Source organism: Miscanthus floridulus, chromosome 8 (genome assembly GCF_019320115.1).
Source record: "Miscanthus floridulus cultivar M001 chromosome 8, ASM1932011v1, whole genome shotgun sequence".
In the NCBI taxonomy this organism is placed as follows: Eukaryota; Viridiplantae; Streptophyta; class Magnoliopsida; order Poales; family Poaceae; genus Miscanthus; species Miscanthus floridulus.
Genome location: NC_089587.1, coordinates 171,340,235 through 171,365,836, shown reverse-complemented (window position 1 = coordinate 171,365,836; position 25,602 = coordinate 171,340,235). Strand labels below are relative to the sequence as shown.

General features: G+C 44.9%; 1 protein-coding gene and 1 pseudogene across 1 annotated transcript; one reads left to right on the top strand and one right to left on the bottom strand.

Moving 5' to 3' along the window:
* The first annotated feature begins 898 nt into the window (after positions 1–898).
* Positions 899–4,295, top strand: LOC136477534 (transcription termination factor MTEF1, chloroplastic-like). Its single transcript, XM_066475736.1, has 2 exons — positions 899–2,481; positions 4,160–4,295. The coding sequence occupies exon 1, from the start codon at positions 1,016–1,018 to the stop codon at positions 1,835–1,837; it is 822 nt and encodes a 273-aa protein (XP_066331833.1). The 5' UTR covers positions 899–1,015; the 3' UTR covers positions 1,838–2,481; positions 4,160–4,295.
* LOC136477533 (beta-1,3-galactosyltransferase GALT1-like) lies at positions 2,501–7,416 on the bottom strand (annotated as a pseudogene).
* Positions 7,417–25,602: the final 18,186 nt, after the last annotated feature.

Genomic DNA, 25,602 nt, shown 5'->3' with positions numbered 1-25,602 from the left:
TAATTAATGGTCCATTTATCCATAAATAATTAAAATACATATTTATTGATTACAATAAATAATTTTAAAGACAACAATTAGCAACAATTATACTTTACCCAATATCTTTCATACAAACCCTACCCCCAACTCCCTCCGCTTCCGGCTCAGGACCAGCACACAACGTCACGTGCGCAGCACATAGGCGTGAAAGCACCGCGCCTGCCGCACTCATGCGCAGAGCGCCGCGGTAGCCGCTGCCAGCCCAGACCCACAGGTCAGCCAGACCTGTCCCCACTCGCGTGCACTCCACGCACAGAGAGAGGGTGCCATCTGCCGGGCCTAGGAGCCAACCGCAGAGTTTGCCCTCTCCGTTTCCATCCCATCGCTACTCCATCAAAACAGCGTCGCCTTCTCTCTGTGCGTCGGACGAGCAGCCCACCTGACTTCGATTGCGGAGCGGGCCTGACGGCTTGGGCTTTGTGCGTCGGAGCAGGCCACGAGAGGAGGTGGGGTTCGGCAGGGCCATTGGGAGGCCAAGGCTGTCTAGGCCGAGGGCGCAGGTGGGCTGCTCGTGCGCAAGCTGGACCAAATTCGGTTCGAACTGAATTTAGAATACGGAAGACTCCGAATAAAATGTAGAAAAGTAGAAATCGGTCGAACAAAGCCTAAACCGAATTCGATCCGATTTTAAATTTAGTATTCCGTATTTCGAATTCGAATTTAGTATTCCATATTTTGTCCAAAAATACGAATTCACTCGGATTAAAGGTAGAAAACGATGCGGTTCAGTTCATAATATTTTCTTTCCGTTTTCGTCCTTACTTGGAACCAGCCGTTCCTGGCCCGAAAATCTTCCGTGCTTATTCAAATTTGTGAAAGATCTGTGCGGCTGGGAATCATTTCCCTACAACCGAACGGGGCCTAACCGTTCATCGCAGCGGAACAACGCGGCAGACACAATGGATAACGGTCACACACCGCTGCCGTAGTGCCGTCGGCCTCCCTCCCCCCAAAGCCCCAATCCAAATCCGCCATGGCTATGCTCGGCCGCGCACGCCTCCCACCTATCGTCCCCCTTCCACCCATCGCTACCGGCGCCGGTGGCGCCGGCGTGGAATTTCGCCGTAAGATCCATTTCCTCTCTTCAGAGCTCCACCTCGACCCGTTCCCGCTCCTCGCCATAAACCCCGTGCTCCGCTCGGCGCCGCTGCCGCTCCTCCGCGACTCCCTCCGCCTCCTCACCTCCCACGGCCTCACAGCCCGTGACGCCGCGCGCGTCTTCTCCGCCTTCCCCTCCCTCCTCACCTCCCCGCCTGAGGAGCCGCTCCGCTTCCTCTCCGCCGACGCACCTCTCCCGCCGCCGCTCCTCCGCTCCGCGGTGGTCCGGTCCCCACGCCTCCTGGCCGCATCCGTTCCCGACACGCTCCGCCCCGCGCTGCTCTTCCTCCGCCGCCGCGTAATGCTCCGCCGGGAGCCGCTCCCTCTCACCGCCGCGCTGCTCCTGGCGTTCTCCGTTGAGCGCACCCTCCTCCCCAAGCTCCTATTCCTCCGTGACGCTACGGGGCTCGACGACTCTGCCGTCTGCGCAGTTCTCAGGCGCGCGCCCGCCATCCTCTCCTACGGGATCGAGACCAACCTCACGCCTAAGCTCCAGTTCCTCGCCGAGCGCATGCGGAGGGACCCTGCCGCGGAGCTAGCCGAGTTCCCGCACTACTTTGCATTCAGTTTGGAGGGGAGGATCAAACCGAGGCACGAGGCTTTGAGGGAAAGGGGCATTGAGATGCCACTCAAGGACATGCTAACAACCAACGATGATGATTTCAGGGAGCGGCTTGTCAATGTGGCAAGGCTGTGAGCTGGCATTCAGACGCACCCTATGCTTTTTTACTGCATTGATTATGAAATGGCAGTCCTTTGAGTTTGGGTTCAGTCAAGCAAGATTATCCTATCACGTCACCAAATGGAACCGGCAACACATGCCATTTCAAAGCTCAGCCTTCTAGTGCTGAGATACATGGAGTTCACCTGGCGAAGCCTGATTGAATCTCTCTGAATGGATACTCACTTATCATATAAGCAGCAATGGTAGGTTAAAGTTGATGTACAGCTAAAGGTCCCATCGAACTCCAAGTTATGTTTCCTACATCGTGGAGTAAGAATGGGCCTGAGGCTTAGTTGTTGGAGAACAAAGGACAATGATGAGCAGCTGTGGATCTCCCTAACCATAGGTGCGTGGTAATCAGCCAGAGGAGTTTAGCAATAGCATTTTGCTTCTTCTTTTCTTTCTTTGAAAATTTTCCTTATGGACATGAATTTAAGAATGAATACAAACAACTTGTTTTTTCCTGCTTCTTTTTGGAAGAAAAATAGCAGGATCTCTCCCTTTCTATTTAGGTAGAACAAAAGAAGCTTAAGTTACCAGTCCTATTTCCAAGCCCCAAAGGTTAAGGGTGGAGCGCACAAGAGGAGAAAAGCAAGAACACTGCAAAGCTATCTCGAGTAAGGATCAATGCAAAAACAGTGCACGCTACTTTTTATTATGACAAATTTTTCACCATATCTTGTACTGTAAATGCAATTGCCGCATGGTTTTATTTTGGCATCATGCAGTTGGCAAATTTTAAATCTGGAATGCTTGATTATAGCTATAATCCATGTTCCCTTGTGGCTAAAGACCTAAGGTTCTCAGTTGTTATGGTTCATGTTTAGCTTCAGAGGACTTCTATGCTAAAGATTATCATTGTAGTTTGCTAAAATGTGCCCTCAGACTGCAAGTAGTTTATACACCTAGAGTGCTTATATCCCCATAATGTTAGAGGCAACAAAATATTAAATTTCTCCTGACTTTTAGTACCTCCTAAAAAACATCCTCTGGAAATATAGATAAGCTGGGATGAGGTGAACTAACTTTATCTGTGTAATTCATTGAGTTTAGTTACATTAGTGCTGCGCACCAGAAAAAAAAATGATGTTAAAGGCTTCTTTGTTGTTATCGCAAAGTTAGCGAGTGGCCTGATACATAAACCGGGCCAAGATCTAAGCATTGAAGTTCCTTTTCCATTACTTAGTACTGCAGCATTCTGCTTGTTGTGTTGTTAGGAGCTTCTCCCACATGCATAGCAGATGTCTTGGTTCTTGGTAGTGAGCAACAACATACCCATCATTGCAGCCGTCAATGTTAATTCTCTTGTCTGTTTCATATTTGACTGGTAATCCATCTTTCTTCATATCATTTACCCATATGCCCATTGCTACATCCTCTAGTTTGAACATCTGCAAAAAACCATTTGGGTGCAAATAGCATTTAATTTAGCTCTTCTAATCTGATTACCATCTTCTGGAAGCAGGAGTAAAACACATCAGATGGCAAGCTAACTATTAATAGAACTGAAGTCACCTTATATGAGTTTGCAAGACTACAAGTTTGGACGCAGGACACATGCTGTGATATTCATTCAGAACATTTAGGGAAACAGAAAAGTGAAAATGTGGACAGTTTGTGCACATAACTAGGCTTGTCTATGGCTTTTCATGGATATCATAGCTTCTATATTCTTTCTGAACAAGATTACTTTGAGTTACTTGTTTACGGGCTTATAGCTTGGGTCTTTCACATGAGCTATAGCTTTTGTTTGCTAGGGTATAGAGCAGTTCATTTTTTCCTGTGCGAACAATCATGCCCTCAGATACCTTGTTCTGTAGCTTGAGGGATCTTCGAAGGCGATTTTCTATTTCGTATGTACAAGTCACAGATTATGTTTCCACTTGAATATACATACCTTTAAACGACTTGCTTTATACCAATTGTTGATTGCCCTTGCAATGTCTTGTGAAACTACATATCCTGGTCCATGAGCCCATGGTGGGTATTTCTCTTCAGGCCATTCCTGGAGAACATATCAGAAATGTTGGCATTTACATTTGTTGACTGATGATATTATAAATAACGTGTATGTGACTCCTTGAGTTTATGTTATGATAGCAATATGTTGCAAATTAACCTGCATAGATGTCCTTTGGCTACTAGATTCTTCTGAAATTCAGATAAAAAGGCATTGCAATATTCGTTTTTTTTCTTTTACCATTTATGGCAGGGGTTTGAAGTTTTAGATTTGATTGTAATAAACCCTTTTATGTGAAGAATTTACCTCTTCGCTTATGTACCATTTGCTTTCAGGATCTCTGTGGGGACCGGAATCAGAATTTATGCGACCATAAAGTAGCCCATGGCTGACATTAAGCTGTTTTACTGTGGATTGGATCTCATCTACACGGACAAAAGCATCATCATCTGTTTTCATCAGATACTTGGCTGATAGTGCACTGGTCTGGACAAACAAATCGCAGTTAAGCACAGAGAAACATAAGAAAGCAGAGACTGGATAAGTATAGCTTAGTGATGGTAGTGTTTTACCCCATAAATGCATATTGCTAGTGTCTTCCATGTTATCAGGCTGTAGTAATCAACAAAAGGCAACACCTGGATGTCACCATACGTGTGTGCCTCATTCCAGAGTTCCTCATTTACCATGAGGTTCGTATGCTTTATAAAACAAAAGAAAAGAACAATTAGTCTGAAAGATAACTCTTGTTAGTTTACTATATACCGTATTACTTAATGCTCTTAGTGTTTTACCAGGCCAACGAAAAATCGAACTAATACCGCTCCTTGGCGCACAGCATCATATTGCATCCATGTCCTTCGAATTGCCATCCTACGCTTGAAGTTGTTTGCTGTTGAAAAGATGCCGATCAGAAGGTCGACATCTTTGTTGTCTGGAATAGGTGGTGACTTCAGTGATTCAATATTAGAGTTCTCCAAGTCTTCTGACGTGGGCAAGCCGCTTGCAATTGCACTTACAAGTTTGAAATCACCAGAAATTCCTACTTCAGCTACATACCATGGTTCCAAACGCTAATAACAGAAGCAGCAGTTCGTTAGGTTTGGTCTCATATCACTATCAGATCTATTTACTGATCCATTTGGTGATGTGGAAGAAGCTTACCGCTCTATATGCAAATGAAGTGACGTGTTTCCCATCAACTGTCATATGGATACCCTCTGATCCTACACGCAGTGTTGCGATAGCAAGGTATCCCTGTTTAAATGGAAAATACTTGCTTGGCTCTCCATGTTTCTTGGCAGGTGTATGATGTTTTGAGTTGTTTATAGTCCTTTTCTTCTGTGCCCACCATTGTATTACATCTCTCGAGATCGTCCACTGTAGAAGGCGTCAGATAAGTATAGTGTGCAAGGCACAGTAGTAACTTATTTGCAAGAGTGAAGTAGTAACATTGAAGTACCTTCAGTTGCATTGCTATAGTTAGTGCTGGGACAGCGATCCTCAACCCCCCAGCCATTGTTTGGGGTGAAGGTGTTCTGCACTATGACTGGATCTTTAGTAACTTTGTCGCCATTCAGACGGACATTGTAATGCAGTGCAATAGGCTTTTCAGATTCCCCTGGAAGTGCCGTCCCAACAAGATCAATCCAGAAGTTACCAGAGAGTACTCCAGGAGTTCCTATAAGAGTTATTGAAGAGCCTACAATCAGCCCACAAGGTACATCAATGGCGAAGCCACCATTCTCCGTCTTGGAAATGTTCATTCTGCGAATCGAGTATGGGCAGAGTCCCTCTTTCTCTCTCTGCTGAGAGCTTGCATTCTGAACTGATGCTGTCAAGTTTTGCCATGCAGTTCTCCCATCATTGATCGCCTCGATCGCATGAGGAAGGCCAGTGGTGATGTTGGCTAACTGCGTCATCTGGTTCCACGTGTCCAGCCACTCAAACACTTGAAGCGAGGAGTTTCCGGAACCCGAGCTGTTTGAAGTTGGAGCATCATCTGCTGTTGTTACTACTGCTACTTCCGGAGTGGTGGTTTCTTGTGCATCCGCTGGGCTCTTGAACCATTCGAGGTGAACCAGATGGAGGATCTGATACTGTGATATCCCTGAATTCGCAGCGTGCTCTATCAAATACCGTGCAGTCAGCAGAGAAGTAAGCACGACCAGAACCGTGATGGCAAGCTTCTTTGTCATCCACATGTTTTGATCGTTTCTTCTCTGGTGACGCACTTGTCACAGTGTCAGCACATACCGGCGCTGCCGCGCCGGCCTGGATGGAAATTTAGCAGCCCTCTGGTCTTTTCTCCTCGCCCCTGGTCAAGGTCCTGGCCGGACGCACCTGCCATTGCAATACACGTTAGTCAAATATGCAGACTCCAAGCCAGTTCGAATACATGTACGTATGCATGTTGTAACAGAATTCTACTAATATATTATGAGGCGATGACTTCGCGGAGAACAGAAAGTACCAATTCAATGAATCCTTTTTTTTATTATCATTCAGCTGAAAATTCTGAGCACATAGTCTGGGGAGAGCTACAGTTATATTGGCTGAAAGTGAAAGGAAGTTGCCGGCCCTCCCCTCTGTGCATGACTATGACCGTGTCAAAAATCAAAACCATTGGCATGTGTCCAATGCTCATTTGCGGCGGCAGCTTGTAGCAACAGGAGGAGAGGCCAAGTGTGCGCCGTGCCGGACCAGGCGCCCCGGCCCCGTGCCAGTCAAGTCCTGCCATTGCCTTTTTGCAGTCCTCAAACGCGTGGGCGGCAACTCTGACCTTCTAACCCCGGCCCAGGGAATTTGTGCACGATGATTTTCCCAAGTACTGTAACTCCTACTGCTATTTGTCTGTGTGCTGTTGCTCTTAGAACAAGACTAGTTTGTAGGAAAAGAAATCCCGTTAAACTGAAAATGGTTCGTGAAAGGAAATAAAGGAAATCAAAGTGGATAAATTTAAGACTTTGCCAGAGGTCGTCACCAGAGCTTAGCTTGATCAGTTGATCCACTCTAGAAAACATAATTGAAGAGCTTGGTAAAGGTTGTCACCAAGGGCCCTGTTTGGTTCTTAACCAGAGCTTGCCATAGCTCGCCGCACCTAGCATTCGCTTCCGTTAGATTGATGACCAAACTTACGGCGACCTGCGGCATGCCGCACTCGTGAAGACAGATGAGTAGTGTTTTTTTTTCTCCGCTGTTCTCGCCAAAAGTCTGGCGCATTCTCTGCTCGCCTCAGTGCTAGGCGTGCCGCATACTCGGTGTGGCCGGTTCTGACTAAGAACCAAACAGGCCCCAGAATCAAGAAGAAAGAAGCCAGAAATACTTTGGGCATGGATTGATCGAGGCGAGCGAACTTGCTGCGGAGAGAGAGAGAGAGAGAGAGAGAGAGAGAGAGAGAGAGAGAGAGAGACGCACACAAATGAACTTGCTACTGCCATGGCAGAGAGAATGAGTAGCTTACCTCGGTCCTCTCGGGCTTCGATCTTCAGGTCTGGACACAGATGAAGATAGGAGCAGGAGGAGGAGAGTACAAGGGAGGAGACGAGGAGTATGGCATATGGCTCTGGCCGTCTGGCGTCTGGCGTCTGGCTGGACGAGGAGTAACGGGCGAGAAATACAAGAGCCGCGAAGGGAACAAATAATGGGCCAGCCAGCCGGGCGCGCTGGCAGTCAGAAACAAGAAAGAACGACACGAAATTGACCCGACCCCTCGCCCTCGGTCAGATGGGGGAATTAGTGCCAAATATAACCCTCTCTAATTATTAATACTACATTATTCATCAAGGTCTTTATGTGAACTTCTCTCAGGAAAAAAATATATATTTATGTAAATTGGCCATCTTTTTCTTTAGTGTAAACATATACTCCCTCCGTACTAAAAAAAAAGAAGTCGTTTTGGACAAGGCTTAGTCAAACATTGAAAATATAAATCATGAATAACTTTTAAGTTGTTGAGTTTGGAAATGTGAAAACCATATGTACAGGTTTGTCTTGAGAAATACCTTCATAAGAATATACATATATCACTTTTTGATAAATATTTTTATTAAAATAAGTAGTCAAAGTTATACTTTGGAGACCGTGTCGCTGTTCAAAACGACTTTAATTTTTTAGTATTGAGGGAGTATAAGTTCGAGTAATGGAGAATCCTATAAGCATCATTGTCTTCGCTAAACTCGTGGGCGTGTGTAATTCTCTAATTTTTTAGACAATGCTAGGGTACCCCTTTAATTACTAGACTGGAAGGTAGTATCTCAAACAAATCTGAGCCCTTGATTTTTTTGGATTTTTAAATTCATTGATTAAGCTAGGAATATAAAATATTGCGGCCCTATCACACATGATTAATAATCACATACGGCAACACCTAATCACAAGCTATACCACACATGCAAATCATATCGCATACAAATTCAAGTCTATCAGATTACATGCAGAATTATATGGTAATCAAAAAGTCTAAAGTTGCAAAATAAAAAAGATTTACTATACCCGCTAGATCACGCATGTATGTATGTCGATCAAATCTCTACCTCTACCTATATATCCAACCTGCTTTTTTATTCCCAAAATACCCTTATTTTCGTTCGTCACTTAGTTTAATTAATCTACGACATGTGGGCACGTCCAAAGATACGGGTCGTATAGTCCCTCTCGAGGCCTTCCGTTTCAAAAGAAAAAGTCGCCCTCCGCATCCGTCTCTCCATTAAAGCCACGCACAGTCGGAGTCTAGCATTACCTAAGGGCCGTTTGGAGTCGGAGTGGAGTCTAGCATTATCTAACGGGCTCGTTCGATTAGAGAAATTCTGGAGAAATCTGAAGAAATTTATGAGTTGAAAAAACTGTTTCAGATAAAAAAAAACAGATTTAAATCAGGTTTAAGGGCATGCGAGCGGGACCGAGATCTCAATCCTAACGAAAAAAAAAAGATAAAGAAAAAAAGAAAGATAAAATCTCGACGGACATATCACAGCTATTTTTGAATCCATCTGTATGTATCCTAAAAGATAACTTTGAGTCGAATCGCCCTTTTCCAATCCGAACACAGCTGCTATGGATGATCTGCGGCCAGCTGCTTGTCGTGCGCGCTTGCACCGCCACCCGTCAACGCGTCTGGTGTCAGCGGTGCTCGACTCGACGTGGTCGCGTCTGGTGTCAGCGGTGCTCGACTCGACGTGGTCGCTGACACTTTTGAACCGGCTGAGTCTGCTGATCCGAAGCACGACGCTGCACGCGGCTTCCGCGGTTGGCCCCTGGTCGGATCCCTGCTGCAGCTTCTGCTCCTCAAGATCCGGGCTGACGGACGGCGTGTCGAGGCGGCGCAGGATGTGGAGCAGGCCGGACTATGTACTGAAGCCCGTGGCCGCTCCACCCCTCGCCATGCCGCTATCTGTTGCTCACGGCCACATCGCCCATGGGTGAGTCTCCGATTTTCTTTCTTTCTAGTTCCACCCCTTGCCCGCGCGTCTTCCTCCTCGCGCCACCCCCGCCTCCCCGGCCAGCGGGCAGCCGCCCTCAACCCGCCCCCGTCGCTCTGCTCCGCCCCGCCCTCCTCCTCGTGCCCGCATGTCGTCAGAATATCGTCGACAGTCATCCGAGAGGTATTCCATGAAGCAAGATTGATCGGTAGTGGTGCGCGTAATCAAGAACAAGAAGACAACAGGAGTTAGACAGGTTCGGACCATCTGCACTGAAAGCATCTAGTCCCCTAGTTGGGTTTCGGTGATTAATGACAATACGTGATTACTGTGTCTGACGTGTGTTTTGCAAATGCAATTAAGTTAGGTCATGGTAATGGCAATTGATTGGGCAATCATCGTTGTCATGCCCCTACGATGGAAATCGTTTCGGTTTTCAAAGGATGGACGATAAGGTTAAGGATGGACTAGTTCTAAGTGTCGTTTGGAGCTGAAGAGACACTTAGAGTAGTTTATGACTTTGTTTTTCCTTTGGCCGTACTATTAAGGGGGTATGGACGAGTAGCTTGACCTAGGTAAGTCTAGTGGGTTAGTGAAAGGTCTTAATGGCTAGAGGGGATGAATAGCCTAATAAAATTTCTACAACAGCATTTAACAAAGGCCCCGTTCGGCTTATCTTATATCCGACTTGTTCGACTTCTTTTTTTCAGCCGAAACAATATTTCCCTCTCACAACATTTCAGCCAGAACAGTGTTTTCAGCCAAGTTTCAGCAAGCCGAACGGAGCCAAAGTAAGTTGGACAATTATGAGGCGAAGCAAGTGTTGCGCTAGCCTACTCAAAACGCAAGCCACCTACCACAATTCTAGGTTAGATAGTATTTATTCACACAATAGCTATGAAGCTACTCTATGTTAGTGTGCTCTCAAAGGCTAACTAAAGAGCCACACCAACCAAGCAAGCAAGCTCTCACAACTAGGTACACTAAAGAGCTTGACAACTAGTTTGCGGTAATGTAATGAGAGTGATCAAGAAGATTATACCGCCGTGTAGATAAATGAACCAATTAATCACAAGGATGAATAACAATGAAGACCAATCACCTCGGAATCAATGATGAACACAATGATTTTTATCGAGATTTACTTGCTTGTCGGCAAGCTAGTCCTCGTTGTGGCGATTCACTCACTTAGATGTTCACGCGCTAATTGGCTTTACACGCTAAACCCTCAATAGGGTGCCGCACAACCAACACAAGATGAGTATCACACAAGCCACGAGCAATCCAATAGAGTATCTTTTGGCTCTTTGTTGGGGGAAAAGTCAAGAACTCCTCACAATCATCATGATCGGAGCCAGAGACAATCACCACCCTCCGCTCAGCGATCCTCGCTGCTCCAAGCCGTCTAGGTGGCAGCAACCACCAAGAGTAACAAGTGAAATCCACAGCGAAACACGAACACCAAGTGCCTCTAGATGCAATCACTCAAGCAATGCACTTGGATTCACTCCCAATCTCACAAAGATAATGAATCAATGATGGAGATGAGTAGAAGAGCTTTGGCTAAGCTCACAAGGTTGCTATGTCAATGAAAATTGCCAAAGGTGTGAGCTTCAACTGGCCATGGGGCTTAAATAGAAGCCCCCATGAAATAGAGCTGTTGTACCCCTTCACTGGGCACAACACGGGCTGACCGGACACTCCGATCAAGTTGACCGGACGCTGGACCTCAGCGTCCGGTCGCCCGACGACCGCCACGTGTCCCGACTTCAACGGTCACTTGAGTTGACCGGACACTGCGTACAATACTGACCGAACGCTGAGCCACTAGTGTCCGGTCGTTTCCACTAAGGTTCCAGAAACGCCTTTTGCCCACTGGACGCGTCCGGTCAAGCATGACCGGACCCTACCAGCGTCCGGTCAGAAACCCTAGCTTATGTTGTGCTGCCCGACAATAGGACTAGACGCACCTCACCAGCGTCCGGTCATTTAGGACCCAGCGTCCGGTCGTTTGACCGACGCCAGCTTCTCTGCTGTAACAACTGACCAGACGCGTCAGTCTGCCTGAGACCAGCGTCCGGTCACCTTGTGACCAGCGAGTCCAACTCATTTTCACTTCTAACTTCTTTACCCTTATTCAAATGTACCAACCACCAAGTGTATCACCTTGTGCACATGTGTTAGCATATTTTCACAAACATTTTCAAGGGTGTTAGCATTCCACTAGATCCTAAATGCATATGCATTGAGTTAGAGCATCTAGTGGCACTTTGACAACCGCATTTCGATACGAGTTTCACCCCTCTTAATAGTACGACTACCAAACCTAAATGTGATCAGACTCTCTAAGTGTCTTGATCACCAAAACAAAATAGCTTCTATGGTTTATACCTTTGCCTTGAGCTTTTTATTTTCCTCTTTCTTATTTCTAAGTCCAAGCACTTGATCATCACCATGGCATCATCATCATGCTATGATCTTCATTTGCTTCACCACTTGGAATGTGCTACCTATCTCATAATCACTTGATAAACTAAGTTAGCACTTAGGGTTTCATCAATTCACCAAAACTAAAATAGAGCTTTCAATCTTCTCCTTTTTGGTAATTGATGACAACCCTTATACAAAGATATGAAATATAATTCAATTGAATCCATGTTACTTGCCCAAACATATTTACCATGTATAAAGGAATATGGACAAGTTTCATGAATCCTAAATGGTAGCAATTGCTCCCCCTACATATGTGCTAAGAGTTTGGATTGTAGCTTACACATATGCTTATATAGGAAAAGTATGAGACAATCAACACGTTCGGCTGGTCATATCCCGGCTTGTTCCAGCTTGTTTCAGCTTATTCTCTCTCACAGAATACTATTTAATCGTCCAAAATCAGCCATGCTACAGTGCCATCTGTACCCTCCGAACGCCCTCAATGTCTATCAAATAATACTAAGGTATAAAAGATGGACCTTTGAAGCGTGATACCAATTGGAGTGCACTATTATACCATTCTTAGCAACATGGTTAGCTTGATACCACTTGTACACATGCTTTGAAAAGATACCACTTGGAAATACTTAGAAATGAAATCATTAGATATCCTATACATGCTAGTTTTTTATTTTATCATTCAAACCTACAACTAGCATACATAACACAAGCATGAATATTAAAATTTAAAACTTGTGCTATGTAAGCAAACATATGAAATGCATATTCAAATACACCATATAAGTTCATGAGCTTGCTCCCCCTTCTTGTGTGCTCTCCCCCTATGATAAATTTCCCCTTATCACTTATATCTTTATTTATCTTCCCTTTTGTCACTTATATCTTTGTTTTACTTATATCTTTGCTTCTCTCCCCTTTCACTATCTTTTCACTTATCTTTGTGCACTATTTTTCCTCCTTTGTCATCAATGACCACAAATGTTTTTTTAAAAAAAATAGTACCACTTGTAGGGACGAGATTATCAATGTCAACCAATGGGGTGAGGATCATTTTCCCAAAATTTGGTCTAATCTAGATCATTTACCAAAGATATTTAACTCGGTTTGATCCAAGGACAAACTTCTTCACACCTCCAAATAAGGGTTATCTTGTACCATGTTGAGTTAAACACTTAGAGTTTATTTTCTAGATTAAATACTAGGTTTATAAGCCCACAAACATGTTATATGCTATCACTAGATCATGTCAAGCATAAAAGCAATAGTGATATCATATAAACATCAAATTTATTTGTTTTTCATGAATGAGCCTAATAAAATAGAACCACTTGAAAGGTCCTAATAAGATTAGAAATGTGACTAGATGCACTAAACATGTCTTTAGCAAGGATGTATGTCATGCTAATCAACTTTTACCTTGAATAGCTCGAATGAGAGGCATGTCATATAAGTGGGGAGTGCATCAACACATATTTGAGAAATCCAATATGTTCAACTCATTTCTTAGCTTGCAAAACCTTTTCTCATCCAATGGCTTGGTGAATATGTCGGCAAGTTGATCTTTGGTGCCTACACTCTCAATGCAAATGTCCCCTTTTTGTTGGTGATCTCTTATGAAATGGTGGCAGACATCAATGTGCTTTGTTCTTGCATGTTAAACCAGATTGTTGGTTAGCTTTATTGCACTCTCATTGTCACATAGCAATGACACTTTCTTGAACTTGATTCCAAAGTCACTCAAAGTGGCCTTCATCCAAAGTATTTGTGCACAACAACTATCGGCGGATATGTATTCAGCTTCGGCGGTTGATAATGCAACACTATTTTGCTTCTTTGATGACCATGAAACAAGTGATCTTCCTAATAATTGATATGTGCCCGAGATGCTCTTCCTTTCAACCTTGCATCCTCAATATTCTCTTTGTAGGCTTAAAATGACTTTCTCTTGGTGAGGCTTGAAATCTTGCACACATGCATACACTAAACATGACATCCGGTCTAGATGCGGTCACATAGAGTAGGCTTCCAATCACAAACCGATACAACTTTTAATCCACCATATTTCCACTTGCATCACTATTCAAGTTGCCATTGGTTTCCAGTGATGTGCTAATGACTTTGCTATCAATCATGCCAAACATCTTGATCATGTCGTTGATGTACTTGCCTTGACTCATAAATGTACCATTTTTCAGTTGCTTGATTTGAAGACCAAGGAAGTAACTCAACTCACCAATTATGGACATATCAAACTCATTAGCCATCATCTTTCCAAACTCATCACAAAAATCTTGATTTGCTGATCCAAATATGATGTCATCAACATATATTTGCAACACAAATAGATCTTTTCCAATTTTCTTGATGAAAAAAGTGGTGTCAACCTTACCCATTGTGAACCCTTTAGAGAGTAGGAAATCCATCAATCTCTCATACCATGCTCTAGGTGCTTGCGTCAAACCATACAAAGCTTTCTTCAACTTGTATACATGGTTGGGCTTCTTGTCATCTTTAAAACCAGGAGGTTGCTCAACACATACTTCTTCATTGATATAGCCATTGAGAAATACACTCTTAACATCCATTTGATAGAGCTTTATGTTGTGGGCACAAGCATAGGCTAGCAAGATTCTAATTGCTTCCAATCTAGCAACCGGGGCATATATTTCTCCAAAGTTAAGACCTTCAACTTGTGTATAGCCTTGTGCTACCAATCTTACTTTGTTCCTTACTACTATCCCATCTTGATCTTGCTTATTTCTAAAGACCCATTTGGTTCCAATCACATTGTGTCCCTTTGGTCTTTCTACCAACTCCCATACTTGATTTCTTGTGAAATTATTCAATTCTTCATGCATAGCATTTATCCAATCAATATCCTTCAATGCTTCATCTATCTTCTTTGGTTCAATGGATGACACGAATGAGAAGTGTTCATAAAATAATGACAATCTTGATCTTGTTTGTACACCTCTAGAAATATCACCAATGATAGTGTTCAATGGATGATCCCTTGCAACATTGGTTGGTTGAAGTATTGGAACTTGATTGCTTGCACTTGCTTGATTATTGGATTGAGATGATGTACTAGCCACTTGATCTTGTTCATTGTCATGAGACCCACTTGTACTAGCTTGATTTGTATCATCTTGCACATTTGAGTTAGAGAGCACTTACACTTGATCATCTTCATCATCATTCACTTACCTAGGCCTCAATTCACCAACATCTATGTTCTTCATGGCATTTAAAAGTTGAATGCCTCTAACATTTTCCAAGTTCTCATTCTCCACTTGTGAACCCTTGGTTTCATCAAATTCAACATCATGAACTTCCTCAAGAGTACCACTATCCAAATTCTAAACTCTATATGCTTTGCTTATAGTGGAATAACCAAGTAGGAATCATTCATCACATTTCTTGTCAAACTTGCCCAATCTAGTGCCTTTCTTCAAGATATAGCATTTGCAACCAAAGATCCAAAAATATGCAATGTTTGGCTTTCTACCATTCAAGAGTTCATATGGTGTCTTCTCTTTCAATCGGTGACAATAGAGGCGGTTGCTACAATAGCAAGCCATGTTGATAGCTTCGGTCCAAAAAGATTAACTCACATTGTACTCACTAAGCATAGACCTTGCCATATCAATGAGTGTTCTATTCTTCCTCTCAACAAAGTCATTTGATTGAGGTGTGTACTTAGCCGAGAATTGATGTCTAATTCCAAATTCATCACATAACTCATCAATTCTAGTATTCTTAAACTCACTACCATTGTCACTTCTAACTCTCTTGATGGTTGTTTCAAACTCATTGTGAATGCCTTTGACAAATGATTTGAATATTGCAAATACATCACTTTTGTCTACTAGAAAGAATATCCATGTGTATCTAGTGTAGTCATCCACTATCATAAATCCATATTTATTTCCACCGATACTAGTATATTATGTTGGCCCAAACAAATCCATGTGCAATAACTCAAATGCTTTACTAGTGCTCATCATGCTTTTCTTAGAATGGGTGTTTCCAACTTGTTTGCCGGCTTAACAAGAGCTACAAAGTTTATCCTTCTCAAACACAACATCTTTAAAGCCTCTAACTAAGTCATGCTTAACCAATCTATTCAATTATTTTATTCCAACATGACCAAGCCTTCTATGCCATAACCAACACATGCTAGACTTAGTGAACAAGCATGTAGATAATCTAGGTTCACTAGCATTGAAATCAACCAAGTATAGATTCTTATATCTAAAGCCTTTGAAGATCAAGTTAGAGCCATCTACACTTATGATCTTTGCATCATCTACTCCAAATATGCATCTGAATCTAAGATCACACAATTGAGCCACAGATAGCAAATTGAAGTTCAAGCTCTTTATTAGCAACACATTTGATATGCTCATGTCATTGGATATTGCAATCTTACCAAGCCCTTTGACCTTGCCTTTGCCATTGTCACCAAATGTGATACTATCATAACCATCATTGTCATTGGTGTTGATTGAGTTAAACATTCTTACATCACCGGTCATGTGTTGAGTGCACCCACTATCAAGAACCCAATGCCTTCCTCTGGCTTTGTAATTAACCTACAAAAAAAGATCAATTCTTTTTAGGTACCAAAACTTATTTGGGTCCTTGAAGGTTAGTCACTAAGCACTTTGGTACCCAAATGACTTTCTTCTTTGAGCCCATCCATGATTTACCAATGAACTTAGCCTTCACACCATTTGTACCTTTAGTAAGCACATAGCATGAATCAAGCTTAATGGAGGATACATTAGCATTTTTGCTTTTATTTTTGCATTTATGCTCCTTATGACCCACTTGCGTGCAACTAGTGCAAAACCGACTATTGTTTTTCACAAAACTAGTCTTATGAGGAGCAAAGGCCGCTTTGCCTTTCTTGAGGGTATAGCCCAATCCCTCTTTGTAGAGAGAGGCTCTTTGGCTACCCAAGCACATAAGCAAGCGGTCATCACCACCATAAGCTTTAGCTAAGGTGTGAGTGAGCTTATTGACCTCCTTCTTGAGGTTCTCATTCTCAACTACTAGTGAGGAATCATAAGTGAGACCATCACTACTAGATGAGGTAGAAGTGGAGGTACTACAAGAAGGGTTAGTAGGAGCAACAATGATAGGCATAGATAGTGATTCATCAATTATATCACAAGTTAAACCTACATTGCAAGTTTCAATATGTTTCTTTTTATTTTGCTCATCAAGCAAAGATGAATGAGCCCTTCCAAGCTTTTTGTGAGATTTGCCAAGCTTCTCATGGGCTTCCTCTAGCCTCTCATGAGATGCATTGAGCTCATCAAAGGCTTGCTTAAGGTCCTTTAATTCCTTACGCAAGCTTTTACATTCCCTTCTCTTAATGTCAAAGTGTTCTCTAGCATCTTCTAGCATGTCAAATAATTCATCTTTAGTAGGTTCATCAATATCACTATCACTATCACTATCATTTTTATTTTCATGTTCATTTTCATCATCATGTTCTTCATCACTTTCATCATCACAAGATTGTACCTTAGTGGCCTTAGCCATAAAGCATGATAAAGATTCAAAGAGAGAAGGCTTCTCATTGATAGCAATGCTTGCAAGAACCTTCTTCTTGGTGGTCTTGTTATTATCACTATCATCATCATTATCATCACTTGAGGAAGCATCACTATCCCAAGTGACTACATATGAACCACCCTTCTTCTTCTTGAATGCCATCTTGTCCTTCTTATCTTTCTTTTCCTTCTTGTCCTTCTTCTTGTTCTTCTTGTTGTCATCATCATTGTCACTATTGTATGTGCATTGAGCAACAAGATGATCTTTGCTTCTGCACTTGAAGCACCTTCTTGACTCTTCTTTGTTCTTGGATGAAGACTTCTTCTAGCACGATAGCTCTTCTTCACCATGAACTTGCCAAATCTCTTGACAAAGAGAACCATCTTCTCATCATCATCATCATCCCAAGATTCATCTTCTTCACTTGACGTTTCTTGCTTAGCTTTGCCCTTAGATGATGTGGCTTTGAATGCCATGCTCTTCTTCTTGTCATCCTTCTTCTCATCTTTTTTCTCCCTCTTTTCTTCCTTCTCATCATCATCTCTATAAGTATCATCGGTCATTATATCTTCCAATACTTAGTTTGGTGTCATGGTGTCCAAACCGCTTCTTACTAGAATGGTGACCAATGTGCCAAATCCTAAAGGTAAGCATCTCAAGAACTTGTGGGAGAAGTCCTTATCCTTCACCTCTTCTCCAAGTGCTTTGAGATCATTGACAAGTACTTGAAGCCTATGGAATATCTTTGGCACACTCTCATCCTCCTTCTTCTTGAAGCTTGCAAACTTTTCTTTGAGGATATATGCCTTAGCACCCTTTACGGCTTGAGTGCCCTCAAATGATTCTTCCAAGCTTCATGTGCCATCTCAATATTCTTGATTTGCTCAAATGTTCTTTCATCAATTGCATCATGAATGGCACTTAGAGCAATATCATTATTTTGGAGAAGTACTTCTTCGGTCGTGGTGGGATTCTCCGGATCTTCAATCTTAATTTTGGTTTCTACCACTTTCCAAACCTTTCTATTGATTGACTTGATGTGTGTGGTCATCTTTAACTTCCAATAAGGATAATTTGTGCCATCAAATTGAGGTGGCTTCTTGGTATTGTTGATTTGAGCTATTTTTATACCGAAAGTTGTTAAGCCTTAAATCACGGTGACCTTAGCTCTGATACCACTTGAAAGGTCGTAATGACTAGAGGGGGGGTGAATAGCCTAATAAAATTTATACAACAACACTTAACAAAGTAGTTAGACAATTATGAGGCAAAGCAAGTGTTACGCTAGCCTACTCAAAAAGCAAGCCACCTACCATAATTATAGGTTAGATAGTATCTATTCACACAATAGCTATGAAGCTGCTCTATGTTAGTGTGCTCTCAAAGGCTAACTAAAGAGCCACACCAACCAAGCAAGCAAGCTCTCATAACTAGGTACACTAAAGAGCTTGACAACTAGTTTGCGGTAATATAATGAGAGTGATCAAGAAGATTATACCACCATATAGATGAATGAACCAATTAATCATAAGGATAAATAACAATGAAGACCAATCACCTTGGAATCAATGATGAACACAATGATTTTTACCAAAGTTCACTTGCTTGCCAGCAAGCTAGTCCTCATTGTGGCGATTCACTCATTTGGAGGTTCATGCGCTAATTGGCTTCACACGCCAAACCCTCAATAGGGTGTTGCACAACCAACACAAGATGAGGATCATACAAGCCACGAGCAATCCACTAGAGTACCTTTTGGCTCTCCTCTGGGGAAAGGTCAAGAACCCCTCACAATCACCACGATCAGAGCTGGAGACAATCACCACCCTTCGCTCAATGATCCTCGCTGCTCCAAGCTATCTAGGTGGCGGCAACCACCAAGAGTAACAAGCGACATCCACAGTGAAACACGAACACCAAGTGCCTCTAGATGCAATCACTCAAGCAATGCACTTGGATTCACTCCCAATCTCACAAAGATGATGAATCAATGATGGAGATGAGTGGGAGGGCTTTGGCTAAGCTCACAAGGTTGCTATGTCAATGAAAATTACCAAAGGTGTGAGCTTCAACCAGCCATGGGGCTTAAATAGAAGCCCCCACGAAATAGAGCCATTGTACCCCTTCACTAGGCACAACGCGGGCTGACCGGACGCTTTGGTCAAGTTGACCAGATGCTGGACCTCAGCGTCCGGTCGCCCGACGACCGCCATGTGTCCCGACTTCAATGGTCACTTGAGTTGACCGGACACTGTGCACAATACTGATCGGACACTGAGCCACCAGCGTCCAGTCATTTCTAGTAAGGTTCCAGAAACGCCTTTTGCCCACCGGACGCATCCGATCAAGCATGACCGGACCCTGCTAGTGTCCGGTCAGAAACCCTAGCTTTTGTTGTGCTGCCCGACAATAGGACCGGACGCACCTCACCAGCGTCCGGTCATTTAGGACCCAGCGTTCGGTCGTTTGACCGACGCCAGCTTCTCTGCTGCAACAACTGACTAGACACGTCGGTCTGCCTGAGATCAGCGTCCGGTCACCTTGTGACCAGCGAGTCCAACTCCTTTTCACTTCTAACTTCTTCACCCTTGTTCAAATGTGCCAACCACCAAGTGTATCACCTTGTGCACATGTGTTAGCATATTTTCACAAACATTTTCAAGGGTGTTAGCATTCCACTAGATCCTAAATGCATACGCAATGAGTTAGAGCATCTAGTGGCACTTTGACAACCACATTTTGATACGAGTTTCACCCCTCTTAATAGTACGGCTATCAAACCTAAATGTGATCACACTCTCTAAGTGTCTTGATCACCAAAACAAAATAGCTCCTATGGTTTATACCTTTGCCTTGAGCTTTTTGTTTTTCTCTTTCTTCTTTCCAAGTCCAAGCACTTGATCATCACCATGGCATCATCATCATGCAATGATCTTCATTTGCTTCACCACTTGGAATGTGCTACCTATCTCATGATCACTTGATAAACTAGGTTAGCACTTAGGGTTTCATCAATTCACCAAAACCAAACTTGAGCTTTCAGTTAGGTGTGGTGCACACTTGTCAAATCTAGCACTAGGTAGCTCCTAAAAAGCCTTTAGATCAATTGGAGCAAACTTCATTCACATAAAATTGTGAGTTAAAAGTGAATGGAGGGTCAATTGTTGACCGGACGCTGGTCCAGAGTCCGGTTAGTTCATTTGATCAAGGTGAAATTGTCTAGATGCGACCGGACGCTGAGAGGTGAGTGACCGAACGCTGGGTGCTAGAGTCCGGTCAACTCCAGTAAGGTTCCAGAGAGGGAGAATCCTGATCGGACATGTCTAGTTAGTGCTGACCGAATGCTGGTCAGGTTCTGGCTACTGACCGAACGCTGAGCAGCAAAGTGACTGGACTTTGGGTTCTAGAGTCCGGTCAACATCAGTAAGGTTCTAGAAAATAGTTTTTGTGACCGGACGCGTCCAGTCAGTGCTGACCGGATGCTGGTTAGTGTCCGGTCACAACTTAAACTGCACAGAGGCGGGTGAACTAATCGGAGCATCTGGTCACCCCGTAGAGGCATATAACGGTTTGTTTTGGAGGATGGGTTATAAATACTTCCTCTATTCACTCAAGGGATTACTTTTGCTCATTCCAACAGCTAAGAAACATCCTTGAGAGTGCCAAGAAGGGCAAGGTCCTAGTGAGGTGATTGAGATTTGAGAATCCAAGTGAGATGCCTCATTAGTGAAAGCAAGAGTAGCAAAGTGTGCATCCACCCTTCTCATTAGGCTTGTCGTGGTCAAGTGAGAGTTCATGCTTGTTACTCTTGGTGATCGCCATCACCTAGATGACTTGGTGGTGATTGGAAGCTTGGTGATCATCCGGTTAAGCTTGTGGATGACCCAACTCAAGTTGTGAGCGGTTGTGGGTGATTCACCACGATAGAGTGTCGAAGAATCAACCCGTAGAGAGCACTTTATCCTTACGCTGATCAAGGGGGAGCTACACCCTTGCGCGGGTGCTCCAATGAGGACTAGTGGGGAGTGGCAACTCTCTAATACCTCAGCAAAACATCGCCGCATTCCTTCTTCTCTCTTTACTTTGAGCAATTCAATTCTTGTCTCTACATTCATAGAATTGTCATGCTAGAGTAGGATGTGAGCGGTCCCCTACCCACCTTATATAGCTGGAGGGTAGGGTTATAAGTCTGTTAGATCTAGGAGATATCCGGTAAGTAATAACAGATTACAGGGATCACGAGATCGTAACATATCCTAATAGATTACATCGTATCTTTAGGCTATCTTCTCGGTGTCTTGCGGGGCGCGCTGAGCAACGCCATGCTCCGCAAGGCTTCATCTTGTGGGGTGGACCACCCCTAGTGGCACAGCCCATGTAGTCTGTCGTGGGTATCCGAGATCGTACCCCCCACACGGCCCCCGCCACCAGCCACCGATTCGCTGTGGACACACCCATTGCGGCCGCCCTCTTCCCTTCCCCCCTCTCACAGGAGCTCTATCATTCCATGCTCGTCAGCGATGTTGAGCTCCGAGCTTCAGCCATGCCCCTCACTGGCTTGGCCGCCTTAGCCACCACCAGGGTCCCTAAGCCGCCTGGCCTCCTTCCCCACCGCTTGGCCAGCCTACCTCCCCTCGACTAACCCATTCTAGAGCCCACCAGATTTGGGGAAGAAGGGTGGGGCACGGTTGCCAGAACCCTAGTCATCGGCTGGAGTTGGGGAAGAAGACCCGGGCATGGTTGCGCAGGGGCGCCGTCGCATGGTGGAGGAGGAGGAGGATTCCTACCTCGCTAGCGTCGCCGCCGCCGCCACCACCGTTGGAGGAGAGGAAGGGAGGAGCTCACTGTGGGGATATTAACCCCTATACCCTTACAGCTAAGCTTAGGCCGGCCTGGATCGATGGGTCTGGTCCACCTGAAAGATGACGTGTGGCCCAGCCAACCTGATCGGAGTCCCGCACAAGGAGTCAAGGCGGATTTGGCGATCAAGTAGGATCCTGGTCGATTAGAATAGGAATCCTTATCCGACCACATATGGCAATTGTAACTGACTAGGATTAGTTTCCAGATCTGTAACCATGCCCCCCAGACTATATAAGGTGGGCAGGGGATCCCTCTAAAAAACATCTCTCATTGACATACAGCAATACAAATCAGACGTAGGATGTAGGTATTACGCCTTCTTGGCAGCCAAACCTGGATAAAACCTCATGTCTGCCTTGCGTCACCGTCTTGTTTGTGGCTTGCGCATCTGTCTGCTGACAATCTACTACTTTAGGCATACCCCTAGGTAGACTGCCGACCATATTTTGTCGATAGTGGCACGCCAGGTAGGGGGTGTGCGTACTGCTCTCCAAGCAAACAAGATGGTCGTCGTCTCTGCCTCCATGGCTACGCCGAACGACCTCATGTTCACCGTCGGCCAGATCACCTGGACCACCGGCTCTGATGACTTCATCGCCATGACCATGGAGGAGGCATGGATTCAGTCTGCGCCGATGACTACTTCACCTGCATCGGCTACGGCTTCGACCACGATGGGTATGGCTCCGACCATGATGGATCTGGCTTCGACCATGGTACATCTGGTTCCAACCATGCCTGCATCATCTTCGGCCACGCCGACAACTCATCATCCGCTTCCCCACTACAAAGGGAAGCAGATCGACAACACCGACCTGCTCGACTCCATCGATCGGGTCGGCACCAAACTCGCTAAAACCCTAGCTCTGGTAAGTATGATTCAAAGTCAACCTAACGAGCAGGTAACCGCTCCCCACAATAGATCTACCCAACCAGCTCAGACTAGTCGTCCTGCATGACTTGGTACAGATCTCGTGGTCATATCTACTCCTGAAGGGCGCTCCGCTTGTCGCCGGCCAACCTCCGCGATGGGTCTCCGGCTCTCTGAGTACGAAGCCTCAACGGAGAACCACTAGGACCAGCCCTACGGCCTACGAAACACTACCTTTAGCTACGCATATAACCTACAACGCCGCTTGGATCTGTGTTTTATGCACCGACCTCGGCCGAAGCCATGCAACTTCATCAACATGATCCGGACTAAAGATTATCAAGAAGGATCCGTCCATACAGTCCAAGAGGGCGACTCCAGCTCCTCGTCTGGCATCACATCTAATGCATCTGTCCGCACCGAGCTTTAGCATCACGAAGATGACGGTGCCAAGTATGATCTGGATCTGCCAGACCACGCCCCAGGGTTTTCACAATTCCCGTCTTTCCCACCAAGACGAGGGGATTTGATCCATGTTGTCAGCAATGACAAACCGCCAGCGGTTGGCAAAACAGAACAAGAAAGGACTGCGCATGAAGCACGCAATATTGACCGGTTTAATCGCTGACAAATTGAAGCTGAAGCTGACCAGGAGGCGCAACGCATAAGGGTCCAGCCATGCGACCTCAACGATGCTTTCGATAGGGTGGGGGACAAATAGGTCTTCAGGACTCCAAGTGCCAACATAGCCGTCGCCATGGCGACAATGCAACGGCTACCCAACACCCCAGAAACCTAAGCGGATCACGATGAAATACAAGCCTATCTGACGGCTGCCATGGCCTAGACCATAGAGATTGTTAATCAAGTCTGGGCTCCATCCGTCTCAGTCGAGTCAAGCCATAGCCGCCAGCTCCCAAGTCGCTCATAGCCACTCAACCCACGTGGCTCGTGCAACAACGACCCATCAGACAACCGTCAAGGTGGAAATGGTGGCCACGATGGTGGTCAGGATGACAACCGCCGTCGGGAGGACAACCGTCGCGATGTCTGGGACGATAATCGCCGAGACAACCGTGATAATCGCCGCGATAACCATGGTCGTAGGGCTAATCCAGATGGCAATCGAGATCGCCGCGATGGCAATAACGATCTCTGCCATTACCTCGGTGGACGCGATCTGCGCGCTCGCATCAACCAGAGAGCCGACAATCGAGCATCCTATGAAAGCTATCGCCTTATGGAGTATGACACTACCCATGGTCTGCCGGTTTGAAGCAGTTTACTCCACACCTTCATATGGCCCAAGAATTTCAAGCTCGAGAAACTTCAGAAGTACGATGGCAAGGAAAACCCCAAATTATGGGTCATGCTCTACGAAACTGCGTGCAGATCAGCCATGGCTGACGAGCACGTCATGTCTAACTGAAAGGATCTAACAATGCCTAGAGGGGGGGTGAATAGGCGTATCTAAAAATTTACTGCAAATGCTAAGTTCAAATCTGTCAGCCACTGTCGGAAGTCCCGACGTTTGGGTCAGAACTCCTGACGTTGTCAGAAGTTCCGACACAAACGTCAGCAGTTCCGACGCCTACGTGAACTACAAAAGCAGTGTCAAATTTAACTTTGCGGATAAATAAACTTACAATCTCACTTCCTAGTGGTTTGGTGAAGATGTTGGGTCACTCCCTTGACGCCGTAATGCCTCCAAACCGTAGATCGAGTCCAAACCCTAAAATCGAGATTTTGGAGACAAGAAGACAAACACATACAAGTAATCTCAAGCAATCACAACAACAACAACAAGCACGCGGGACACAAGGATTTATCCCGAGGTTCGGCAACCCCACAAAGGAGCTCCTACGTCCTCGTTGTTGAGGTGACCACTAAGGTCGGAGTCTTTTCCACCTCCTTGCCTCTCTCAAAGTGACCACAAAGGTCACTTGAGCTTTCCACTAAGAAATCGAAGGGTGATACAAACTTCCCAAGGCTCTTCCACAAGATGGAAGCTCTAGGGCAACGCCTAGCCGGCTAGGGGCAAAGCCCCAAGAGTAATAGACGCAAAAACAACCGGCTTGACGAAGAAATCAAGTGCTCAAGCTTTCCAAAGTGATGCTCTCACTTAATCCACTCACCTTTTACTCCAAAACTAAGGGAATCGAAGATTGGAGCAAAGGGGGAATGAGAGGGGTGCTTTGGTTGCTTGGGAGCTGTTCAGCACGAAGTGAGTCAACTGTGAAATGAGTCCGTAACGGTTAGAAGTGAAGAGAGGAGTATTTATACTCCAAGTGAAAATCCAACCGTTCAGATCTACGTCGGGAGTCCCGACGCAGATCCCGGGACTTCCGACGTTAGCATAAAATACTGTTCCCAAAGGGTCAGAAGTCCACGGGTGAAAGTCAGTGTCGGAACTCCCGGCAAACATCGGGACTTCCGACGGTCGGAACTCCCGACGATCGTTGGGACTTCCGACATGCACAGTTAATCAAACAGCCAGCACTGCTGAGGCCGGGACTCCCGGCTTGGGTCAGGTCAGTGTCGGAACTCCCGGCGAACGTCGGGACTTCCGACGGTCGGAACTCCCGGTGAACGTCGGGACTTCCGA